This window comes from Ambystoma mexicanum, chromosome 13 (assembly GCF_040938575.1).
Source record: "Ambystoma mexicanum isolate Mex_15411 chromosome 13, UKY_AmexF1_1, whole genome shotgun sequence".
Classification (NCBI taxonomy): Eukaryota; Metazoa; Chordata; class Amphibia; order Caudata; family Ambystomatidae; genus Ambystoma; species Ambystoma mexicanum.
In genome coordinates, this window is record NC_090938.1 from 62,455,743 (window position 1) to 62,468,325 (window position 12,583).

The 12,583-nt window shown below is 44.9% G+C and overlaps 1 protein-coding gene across 3 annotated transcripts in view; it reads left to right on the forward strand.

The window, feature by feature from the left end:
* The window catches only part of LOC138520861 (histone-lysine N-methyltransferase SMYD3-like), an 87,835-nt gene that overhangs the window by 29,691 nt on the left and 45,561 nt on the right, over window positions 1–12,583 (forward strand). For all 3 annotated transcript variants that reach the window (XM_069633269.1, XM_069633271.1, XM_069633270.1), the window contains exon 2: window positions 2,291–3,731. In XM_069633269.1, coding sequence (XP_069489370.1) covers window positions 2,484–3,731 — 1,248 coding nt within the window. In that variant the 5' untranslated portion in view covers window positions 2,291–2,483. The remainder of the gene's footprint in view (window positions 1–2,290; window positions 3,732–12,583) is intronic.

Here is a 12,583-nt window from a genome sequence, read left to right on the forward strand (position 1 = left end):
TGTTGGCTGGTAAATGTGTTCTGAGGTACTTGCCATGTAGATCTCCCACCTCTTTCTTCAGCTCGCTGACACTGGCCTTTAGCTGGTACACTAATTTACTGAGGTTGCTTAGTTTGCCAGAGATATCACTGCTGATGTGCGCCTCATCCTCTCAAGCGTGCTCTAGCCCTTTTGGTTTTAGATATTCCTGTCTTGCCGGGGATACCCTTTATTCTGTTTTTGTGAACTTCCTTTGGGCAGGGCTTTATTCTCAGCCCAGGTTTTAACTCTTCAGGCCTGCTCACTCTGGTAGTAGGATCGCCCTCAGGGTTCTGACCCAAGTCCAGGTCCTCTAAAGATGAGAATCTGTTTAGGGTTGGTATCAAGGAAGAATTTATTGTTTGAACCCATGGCCACCTCAAAGTCGATCAGGAGGTTGCTAGTTAAGGGCACTTCCAATGGAGCACTCACACTTGCTACTTTCGCACAGTACTCAATGACACATGGCATGCTGCTGGTCTCCATATTTATACTCCCTACGGGTAGGAGATATCTTTCCCACCTCTTGGTGTGTCCTTCTTTTTGTCTCGTATACATCTAGGGGTTCCTTTAATAGCCCAACCGGCTGCCCTTGAGCAGGGTTACCCTCGGCCCCGGCCATCTTTACTTTTACTGGAGTATCCTCAGCAATGCCAATGAGATGCATCTCTGAGTCTATGCCTGCAACAATGCAATTTGGTTTCATTACTTTCTTTGTAGAGATATTAACCCCGCCCTCAATAGCAAACAAGAGGTCCTTTATTTCAGTAATCAAGACATTGACCTCGTTAATAGGTTGAAGCAGATACAGTGCAGGTAGCAGTAGTCCAAGTACCACACTGGTACGCAACTCAAGTGCATGCTTCCAACAGACACAAGTTCACGCACACCCTTTCACTGCTGCCTCTTACCTGTAGAGTACAGATTGAAGAAGTGCAAGCTCCATTTACAAACCCCAGATACAGCACAGTTAGCATCAGTATACAGGGCGAAAAATGTGCATTCACCACGTCAATAATCACGTGGCGTGTATGAAATGGTGTGGTGTATATGTATAGAATTGAGGTGGCAAATGACTTTTGATGTCTGGCTAGTGGCTTGCAACTTGAAATTGTTCTCTATGAGTGTATGCTTTACTCTAAAGAGGCAGCGGTAGTGCAAGGACATGTGCAGACTGGATCTCTGCCAGTGCAGGAAGGAAAGAACAGGAATATAGGCCTTCTCTGTCTATGCCCCAAGACTCTGGAACCTCCTCTCCGCCAACATCGGACTTGCCTCATCGCTCCCACAGTTCAGAAAAGTGCTCAAGACCTTCCTCTTCAAGGAATGGTTCCTCCCTGACCCCTGGGTCCACAAACCCCTCACCTCGTGTCCCCACCCTAACTGAGGCTGCGTGATCTGCACCCCACTGTCTCCTCCCCTGGTTGCTAGAAGATCCCTTGCTGTCAATTGCTTGCCTGCCCTCCTGTGTTAGCTCCTCACTCCCTTTTTCTCTGCTTCCCTCACAATGTTCTCCCCCCTCTGATTGTAAAGCGCTCTGTTGTTCCTGAAGCTAGGTCTATGCACATTAACTACTGTAATAATAATAAAGCTGCACATGCACAATGGGTTCAGCAAGGACAGCAATACAAGACACCATCCACCACCACACCTTCATGCTGCCCCATGTATATGAGAACACCATGATAAGGCCTCCATGTAGTGCAGTCTGCCCCTCCTCATAGCTCTTTAGCACACTGCATTCCAATGAGGCTGTGTTTGAGCAAACAGCTGCACCCACACTGACAACACCGCTTGTAGCGCAGAAACAGCTGTGTGCGTGTGTGTGTGTGTTTGAGTACATGCATTTCAACCTTTACTAGAAAGCATATATCTCCTATTGGGCAATCTCAGTTGTATAACATATGAGTACATTAGTTATAAGCACTTGGTTTGCACTAATAACAGCCAGTCCCATAGTTCAAAGTTAAGCATTGTACCTGTTGCCACCCCGATGCATGGCCCATTTCTCCATTCTTATGCATCTGATAGAGTACCATTACAGTGAGTAAAAGCAGAAGCTCTTTATAGTGCTACACTACATCAAGAATAGTGGTGGCACGTGCTGTTTGGAAACAAATTGTTATCTTTATTCAGCACAAAATCACTTGACCATTTATCCTCAGTAGTAGGTCTGGACTTACTGGTTAACTAATGTTCACTGCAGGTGCCCTTGTTTTTTTGCTTGTCATTTGCATATTAATGGTGACTTGGCTTTCTTTCTTCTTCCCAGAGACTGCATCGAACATATCACCCATTGTCCTTTCACCTCACTGTGCCTGAGTCAATCATAAAACGACACGATGGCGGCAACATCAGACTAAAGCATCTACCTTTTTAGCAGACTGACATCTGAAGGCTCCAAGCCTGTGCAGGTCAACTCCCTGCGCATCTCCTGACCAATCACTAGAGAGTACCTGTTTGTGATGGCGTGCAAGGTAGAGCGTTTCCAGAGTGCCGGAAAAGGAAATGGCCTGCGGGCTACTGTGCCGTGTATACCAGGCGAAGAGCTATACGTCGCAGAGCCTTATGCCTACACCGTCAGCAATACTGGATTCGGACATGTATGTGAGGCCTGCCTCTGTTCCACAGGCCACCTGCTTCAGTGCTCTCGCTGCAAGTTTGCCAAATATTGCAGCAAACAATGCCAGGCGCAAGCCTGGCCGGACCACAAGTCTGAGTGCAAATGCCTAAAGGACCCTGGATTTGGCACTGCTCTTTTCAGACTAGTTTTCAGAATCCTTGTGAAGATGCTCCGAAAGTCCCCTTGTCCTTCTGAAGAGCTCTATTCTATGGCTGAACTTAAGGGACATTTCGAAAACCTGAGCGGAGAAGATCAAATGGACTATCAACTCTTTGGAGAGATGTTGAAAAACTACCTGAGAAGAGAAAACCTGGACCCTTTGCACTTGACAGACAACCTAAACATTGCTGACTTCTTTGCTAAGGAGGTCTGCAATGGTTTTATCATCACTAACGAAATGATGCTGTCAGCTGCGGTTGGCTTGTACCCGAGCATGTCTCTGTTGAACCACAGCTGTCAGCCAAACTGCACAGGTATTTTTATGGGGCGTCACTTCCATCTCCGCGCAATCAGGACTATCCAGACTGGTGAGGAGCTGACCATCACCTACACTGAATGTCTCATGTGCACTGTAGAGCGTCAGAAGTCCCTGAGGCGCAAGTATTTCTTTGAGTGTGACTGCCATCGATGTCTCACACAGGACAACGATGACACGATGCTGGCTGGTGACCAAGAGGCTTCAAACGAGACCAAGGCCTTGATTTCCAAAGTGCGAGAGTTGCAAGAAAACGAACAGTGGGCGGCAAGTCTGTCTCTGTGTAGGGCTCAGATTGCAAGAAATGCAGGGCGGGTTCCCGACGAGAATGTCTACCAGCTTGAAATCCTTGAATGTGCCATGCAAGCCTGTGTGACTCTGAACCTGCAGGCAGAAGCGTTGCACCATGGCACAAGAACTTTGGAACCCTACAGACTGTACGCCCCAGCAATGCTCACCAACTATCCTCTGAAGTTAATGGAAATTGGCATTTTGCTGCTTGAGCAGGGCAGGATCCCTAAAGCAATGGAGACCCTCCAAGAAGCTCTAAAGGACATGGAAATATTTTTGGGAAGAGCTCATCCCAAGACACAACTTCTGCTAAAGGTCCTGCAGGTATGAAAGTAAAGGAAACTCCTGCAGACATGGCCTTAGTCCATCAGCAGGAGCAAACTATAAGCTTTGTCCATTATATATGAAACATTTTGCTTTATATCTCTTCTTTATGGGTCGTCATTCTCCTTCATGCAATCCCCAAACACACAGACTATTTTAACATAGGTATGTTTGTATGGCACCAGGTGGCATGTGAAGTCAAAAGGAGCTCTTAGTAGCTATCAGTATCAATTTAACCAGGCTCTTCTACTCTTCAAGCAGGAGAAAAATAGCTCTCAGCGATTGAAACCCTTTTCTGTGCGAATGCTTGCAAGGCAGCTGAATATATGCTGAACAAACACCACCCTCCAAATTGACCCTCTTTGGCATAGATAGTGGAAAGTTTAAGACCCAAGAAGAAGGCTTTTTTTCAGTGCCGAAACACATTCACTAAACTTTAAACTTGATATTTACATCATGAATTCACTCTCTGCTAAGAGCTTTTTGCTTATTTTTGAGACTTGGCTGCCTACGTTTTGTTCTTCAATAGCTTTGGGGGCCCACTTTCTGCCTGTGTAACTGATGGCTCAATGAAATCAGACGAACTTGATCTCTCTCACATGAATCTAAACTCGCACTGCATCCTGTGGTTGTCTTGATCACTTTATGCCCCCTGTTGTTGCTGTGCTTGCAACGTACTCTGCGCCAGAAGCCAAGAAGGCTTCTGCCCAGGCGACCGGTCCTTCATGGTGGTGTTCTTTTTGCAGGTCTGGTTTACTGTAAGTGAATTCGTTCAGTGGTAGACAATGTATTCATGTAGGGTCATCATTTACTACATTTTCTGTCCTGCACGAGGCACGTATAGTATGTAGGTGATGATGCTGGATAGCAGGTCTCCATGTGAGTGGGCGCAAATCAAGTGGCCAGAGCATTATTTACACCCACCCCTACAACTGATAGACCTCTTCCCTAAGAAAGTATGCTTATTAGGGCACCAAATATTTCACTCTCACCATCTGATGCATCCCTCGTCCAGATGTAACGATTATTGGACGGCCACTCTCAACTCAGGGAGTTCCTTCCTTCTCCAATCAAGGTGTCGCACAGTAAAATGCTTAACAGATTCAGACTTGGTCAGGTTTCCAACCTGTATAATAACAATCAGCTTCTAGCCCCTGTGCCACCAATAACCCAGGAACCAGGCCGGTATATAGAAGTAGAAATATAATTTTATTTAGGTTGCACAATTAATAATAGCTACACCACAATAACACAAGCTACCAACTCTGTGACACCACACAATAACTTCAGCACATATGTAATTTACGTATTCGCATTCACTAGCAGATATTTCTGAATAACATTTCAATTTCAATGAACACAAGCTTATTTTTAATCGCAGTGCATATCGCATATGAACACATAGGAAAGCTTGAAAACACAGTCATTTAAAATCATTTGCTCCTTTCTCCCGGCAACCCCCCACCCTCAATACTCTCTGGCATCAGTTATATGTGACACCCCTCCGTTCAAAGGCAAGTTTTAGAGGACTATGAACATATAGGGAATTTCGTTTGGCTTTTAAATTTGAAAGGCAGGGTTTTGGAAATGAAAATCAATTCGAAAATCCATTTGGGAACACACACATTCAAATGAAAAGCAGGATTTTTGGGATTCTTGTTTTGGGACCAAGGACACCCCTTTTCTGCAAGGAAGTTTAGGGGTTACAGGAAAATAGGGTCACTGTTATGTTGGAAGGATACACGTGGAGACTCTGCGGAAGCTTCCAACACCTTTTATTTGTTATAGGTTCAATCTCCAAGGAGAACGACCCCCAGCCAGGGGCAGCACTACCGTCCTCCTCCCTTCACTGTCCTTCCTCCACACACTCTAGAACCTAGAACCTTCAACAGTAACTAGCCTCTAGGTTCTACAGTAACTAAGTATCATGATGCACAGTTGTTCAGCTGCATTCTAATGATGATGGAATAGATTCCACAAAGGGATGCAATGTGCATACAATGTTACCCATCCTAACACCTCCTCTCCTTAACCATGAAATACAAAATGTCAGGAGTACATTCATTCACTAATATGCTAAAGAGGAAAAGAGAAAAATAGTTTCCACAAATGGATGCAATGTGGATACAATGTTGCAATAACTAATACTATACAATGTTAATATATTACTTCTCCTGAAACACATGAAAAAAAAGAAAAATAAATCCAAAGCGATAAGTCTTCCACTCATTCTCGCCCACTTCCACTCACATACTTCTCCTTGACTGGCCGGAAAAGAGCCACTCTCTCCTTGTTCCAGACGCCACCTCCTTTGACTAACACTGAAGAACCTAAGTCCTTAACAACTTGTTTGGGCTCAGAAAATAACGAGGCTCCTTTGCGCACTTTGGTAGGAAGTTTGACCTTAATCCAGTCGCCCTCCTCCACTTTAAATTCTCTACAGCAATTCTTTTGAACATATTGCACTTTAGATTTGGCCCCAGAATCAAGAATTTTCCCTCTCGCATTTTCCAAATCTACTCCGACTAGCTTAGACCTACCCATCCAGCCAGGACATATGTGTGAATTGGGCCTTCTTCCCCTCAGTACCTCAAACGGGGATACACCTGTGACACTGTGGGGAGCTAGCCTGTACTGGAATGTTTGTTCCATCACTGTCCTTATCCAATCCCCACCAGTGGCAACCGCAATCCTAATGGCCTCCATCAGAGTTCTGTTGCAGCGTTCTACGCACCCATTGCTCTGGGGGTGGTATAAGGACGTGTTGACTTGCTCTATCCCATGTTTACTCAAAAAGCCTCTAAATTCCTTAGACACCAGTTGGGAACCATTGTCAGATAAACATTTACTAGGAAATCCTTCTCTCCAGAATAACTTCCATAAATTACATAATGCTGCTGCTGGAAATGTCTTTTAATACACAAACGTCAGGCCATTTCGACAATAAATCCATAACCACCAACAAGTAGCTATCCCTTCCACCTCCAGTGTTAAATGGACCCAAGAGATCTAAAGCAATTCCATCCCACGGAACTCGGGGATATTCTCTCACTATCATAGGCACCTTCTGCACTCTGAGTCCTTTATTTCCCTCCACACATTCCACACAATCTTTGACGTGTTCCTCTGTATCTCTATCAACCCCGGGCCACCAAAACTCAGACCTCACCAAACCCTTTGTTCTAGCAAGCCCTAAGTGTCCCACATGGGCCAAATCTAGTATCAATGTTCTCATACCAGATGGTGCAACCATCTGATGTCCCCTATTTAAATAGCCATTCTGAGCCCATAATTCTTCCTTCACCCTGGCAAATCCACCCATATAACCACTATAATTCTTTATCTTCCCATCCATCACCAATGTCAACAGTCTTTGATAAACAGCATCTTCACTACAAGCAGTGTCCCCATCATTCTTTTTCAATGTCTCATGTAATTGAAATATCTCTGCACTCTCCTCAGAACATGAATAATTATCACCAGTTTGAACTTCTCTCTGAACCGATCTAGATAAGGCATCTGCGACCACATTGGTCTCACCATTAACATGAAGCATGGTAAATTGTAAACCTTGCAGTGCCGTTACCCACTTCATGAAGCGCCTCGACACTCCTTCCAAACCAGCTTTAGTAAAAATCCCAACCAAGGGTTTATGGTCAGTGCAAATCGTGAACTCCCTGCCCCACAGAAATCTGTTAAATTGTCACATGCTAGGGCTTCTTTTTCCACCACAGAATATCTACCTTCTGGTCACTTTGGTGATCTGGATGCAAATGCCACCGTATGTAAACCAACATGATCCTCTCGCATGAGTACGGCACCAATGCCATAGTCACTGGCATCCATGAACAGCAATTTACGTTTCCCTTCTTCAAAAATCTTCAATATAAGTGCATTGAGAATGGACATTTTTATCCTTTCAAATTCTTCCTTACAGTGATCATTCCATTTAAAAAAAACTCCCTTGCGAGTAAGCATTCTCATGTTCCTTGACATTTCCGATAAACCTCTGATAAATTTACCATAGAATTCTACTAGACCAAGAAAAGACAAAACATCCCCCTTTGACTTGCGCGCTTCCATCCTTCTTATGGCTTCTATGGCTTCCTCTTTGGGTTTGACACCCTCGCCTGTTATCTCATGGCCTAAATAAACCACTTTGTTGGCCTTGAATATACACTTTTCCAAAGCTACTGTGAGACCTGCTTCTTTCAATATGTCTAAAACTCTCTTTAACCGCTCATCATGTTCCACCTCATTGCTCCCACACACAAGAACATCATCTTGCTAACACATAACGCCTTTCTCTCCCCCAAGCAATCTGTGCATTATACCCTGAAAAACACTCGCTGCCAAAACCAACCCAAACGGCATATGAGCAAATCTGAATAGCCCAATTGGTGTGATGAAAGCTGTGAGGTCCCTAGAATCAGCATATAACTCTACTTGATGGTAGGCTGATTTTAAGTCTAGAATGGAAAACACCTTGGAGCCAGACACTCCCACCAGTATGTCATCTATTCTAGGTAAAGGAAACCTGTCCGCCACAACCATACTATTCAAATGCCTAAAATCGATGCATAATCTCAATGATCCATTGGTTTTCATGACCACCACTATGGGACTAACCCACTCTGACGCATCTATCCTTTCAATAACTCCCATCACTTTCCATCCTCTTCAATTCCTTTTCCACGTCTTCTCTGAGAGCAAGGGGAATGATACGCAATTTTGCAACCTTGGGAACAGCACCCCTCTTTAATCGAATTTTGTGCACAAACCCCTTCAAACATCCCAACTTGTTAGAGCTGGTATCCAAATGTACATCAGTAGTGCCTTCACTCTGCACAGACAATACTTGATCCGGATTGCTTGCCTCAAGCCTTATTTTTAATTCAGCTTGGTTGCTCCACAAAAGCAACTATCCCCCTCTATTGGTAACATATATGGTCCCTGTAGATTTCCTGTGTTTAAATTGTAGTTCGGCTTCAAAACTTCCTATGATCTCTATGGAGATCAGAGCAAATGCATCATCATATGCATTTGCTCTGACAGAATTCTCCCACAAAGTGCAACAATCAAACTTCTCCTTCCACACTTGTACACTTATCAATGTGTAATCTGCTCCACTATCTATAAGCATCGATACAGGCACTCCTCCAACCAACACAATGACATAAGGCTTTTTCTTTTTTATCTTGCCATCAATGGCGTTCACAGAAAACACTGTTCTCTTCCATTTTCACTGTAAGGTTCATCCTCATAATCCGCACTGACCTCCTGTACTTGACTTGGACCAGAAATAAAATTTCTTCAACATCAGGCAATATGCCGTCTCACACCACAGTCCTTGCATATAATATGTATTGCAAAACACTCTTTATCAGACGCTAAGTGTGACAAACTCCCGCATTGTCATGATCACGGCCAAAACTCCCAACAGAAGCCCCAAGAAAACCTGGTCCTGCATCTACCATTCATGGATGGAGCACAGACTCAATGGTGAAGGAGCAGGCAAGGGAGACACTTCCTGACTTCCAAACATGGCTGCCTCATTTGTTCCTGAAGTCACTGTTTGGGTCCAGGCATTCTTTCTAACTCCATACTTAAGCCCCTCCACTCGAGTGCTCCGCGCTTCGCGTCTTTCTGCTTTTGCAGTTAACGCTTATCACGGTCCGCTCTGTCTCCGTTATAACTTGCCTGTAACTTCCACAGTTTCCTCAGCACCTCAGTTTTAGCATTTCCCTGATTACGTTTGGTTTAGTTTCCAGGTTTCCGTCACAGCATTAATTCTGCAGTTCAGAGTCCTCGTTCGTAATTCCTGTCAGTCAGCTGTTCCAGTCACAGCTAGCTCCTGACTGATTCTCGGCTGCCTTTGAAGTGCGTTAGGTGCTTAAGGTATTTTTCCAGTCAGAGCATTTTCTCGCAGCAAGTATTTCCTCACATTTGTTGTTTCCTTGAAGTGTGCCATAGTGTATTTTGAGAGTTTTCCAATTACTGCACTTTTGTGTAGCAAACGTTTCCACACACATGTTGTTTCCTTGAAGTGTGCCATTGTGTGTTGAGTTTTCCAGTCAAAGCATTTTTACACGGCGAACGGTTCCACACACTTGTTGTCTCATTGAAGCGTGCCATAGCGTATTGGGAGTTTCCAGTCACAGCAACCTTACTCGGCAACCTTTCCACACACGTGTTGTTTTCTTGAAAAGTGCCTTAGGTATTGAGAGTATCTTATTGTGGCATTGTTTTAAGGTTCCTCAAAGGCACCTTCCTGCTGAAGCTAGTCACTCACGTTCTACTTCCAATCCTTTTTTCACTCACACATAGTAGCACGTTGAACAGACGACTCTCCGAGTGTTCTTGAGTGGTTTTATTTTTGGAAGGGTAGCAGTTTTTATTTTTTATTTATTTGCATTTATAAAGCGCACAAAACTGCCCTGGGGCATCGTGGCGCTGTTACAGCAGACTTAGTCTTGAACACAAACATAGGAATATGTTTACAGATGTAAACCGAGTTACAGAGTACGTTTCACATTGGTAATAAACATTGAGCTTAGGGGTTATGCTATGCTGTGGTTACAATGCAAGCATGAATGTGCATGTGGAGGACTTTTAGCGGAATAGGAGGGTTTTGAGGTTTTTACGGAAGGTGTGGTATGATTTTTCGTTCCTTAGTGAGGTAGGTAAGGAGTTCCAGTTTTTAGGTGCGAGGTGTTGGAAGCTGGTTCCTCCCGCCCTGGATCTTTGAAACGTGGGGACATCAATCATGTTGGTGCGGTGAGCTCTGGTGGGTCTGATGGAGGCTTTCGGTGTGATTCTTTCTGCGAGATAGGGTGGGGCATCCAGGGAGAGGCATCTATGTGTGATGGTCATGGCTTTGAAAAGTATGCGTTCCTTCACGGGTAGCCAGTGAGCATCTTTCCTTGCTTGCGAGATGTGTTCTCTTTTTGGAATGGACAGCGCTGCCCGGAGCGCGTTGTTTTGCGTGATTTGGAGTTTTTATAGGTTGTGGGCGGAGGTGCCTAGGAACAGGGCATTACAGTAGTCTATTTTTGTACCTATAGTGGCTCTGGCGATGGACAGGCAGTTTTTAGTGGAGAGAAAAGGCTTGACAGCATTTATCACCTTGGTGGTGAGTGCTGAGGAAGAGGCTATGGCGTTGACCTGGCGAGACATAGATAGTGAGGCATCTAGGTGAACACCTAAGGTTTTAACAGTCTTGGAGACTGTGATGGTGGAGTTGTCGATGTTGAAGGATTTGTATTGGGGGGGGAGTTTGTTGAGAATTTCATTGGTCCCTACTATGAGGATTTCGGTTTTGTCCCCGTTTAAGCAGAGGCCGTTGGCCGCCATCCAAGTTTGGATGGCTGTGTAGATTTTGGTTAGTGCTGTTGCATCTTCTTCGTAGGTCCCAGTTAGCGGGAGTAGTACCTGTGTATCGTCTGCGTAGTTGGTGTACGCTATGTTACGACAGTCGAGGTCATTGAAGAGAGGAAGGGTGAATATATTGTAGAGAGTGGGGGCGGTGCAGGAGCCTTGGGGGACGCCGCAGTGGATGGTAGTAGGGGTTGCCGAGGCAGTGTCTGAGAAGACTTTCATGAGTCTGCCTTTTAGGAATGAGGCCACCCATGCAATGGCTTCCGGGGAGAAGTGTGCTTCATTTTTTAGGTGCATGCCTAGGATATCGTGGTTGACAAGGTCAAAGGCGGCAGATAGATCCAGTAGGAGAAGGAGTGCCGGTTTGCCTTTATCCATAGTGTCTGCAAGTTGTATTTTCAGATCAAGTAAGGCTGACTCTGTTCCGTGACCTGGTCGGAAGCCTGACTGTCTTTTGCCTAGAATATGGTTGGTTTCGAGATAATCCTGGATTTGTGTGTAGGCAATTTTATCAAGAATCTTGAGCAGGAAAGGCACAGTGGTGATGGGCCTGTAGTTGGTAGCTACTTCTGGGTCGAGGGTGGTTTTTTTTAGAAGCGGGCGCACCCAGGCTTCTTTTAGACTGTCAGGGACAGTATTGGTATTGAAAGAGGCATTAATGAATGATTTAAGGAAGGGGGCGAGTGTTTCAGTGCAGTCTTTGATCAGACTGGCGGGGCAGGGATCTCCTTTACAATTGGAAGGTTTGATCTTGTTCATTACCTCAATAACTTCGTGTTCTGTGACTTCCCTGAATTTGAACGGGGTGGTGGGGGCTTTGGTGGATGGGGTCCCCGAGCTGGGGGTGGGCATGTGGCTCGTGGTGGTGGGAGATTTGAGGTGCAGTGATAGGTTTTTGTGGTGCTCCTTAATTTTTGTTTGTAGGAGTTCAATTTTATTTAACAGGGCAGATTGTATGGAGTTGCACCAGATTTGGTCTTTAACAATGTCTTGTGATTTGGTGGCCGGTGTGGTGAGTTCGTTGAAAATGGCGAAGAGTTCTTTAGATTCGGAGCTTGCATTAGCAATTCTTTCGTTATAGGAGACTGATTTAGCTGTGATTATGGCTTTTTTGTATTGGGCAGTGATTTTTTTGTAGGAGGATAGGGTGGCTGGGGAAGGCGATTTCTGCCAGGAGTTTAGTGCTTTTCTTTTCTGTGAGCGGAGTTCTTTGAGTTCAGTGGAGAACCAGGTATTTGAGTGTTTGATAGTTTTGGCTTTTTTGGTCTGCAGGGGGGCAATGGCGTCAATGGCGGTGCTTATGGTGCTCTTGTAGATATCTGCTAATTCTGATGGATCAGATAACTTGAGGTCTGTGGAGAGGATGTGAAGGTGGGGTGTAATTTTATCTTTAGTGAGATTTTTTACACATCTTGCCAGTGCTGGGGGGGATGGGGTTAGGTTTGTTTGTGTTAGATACGGCGGGAATGAAGAAG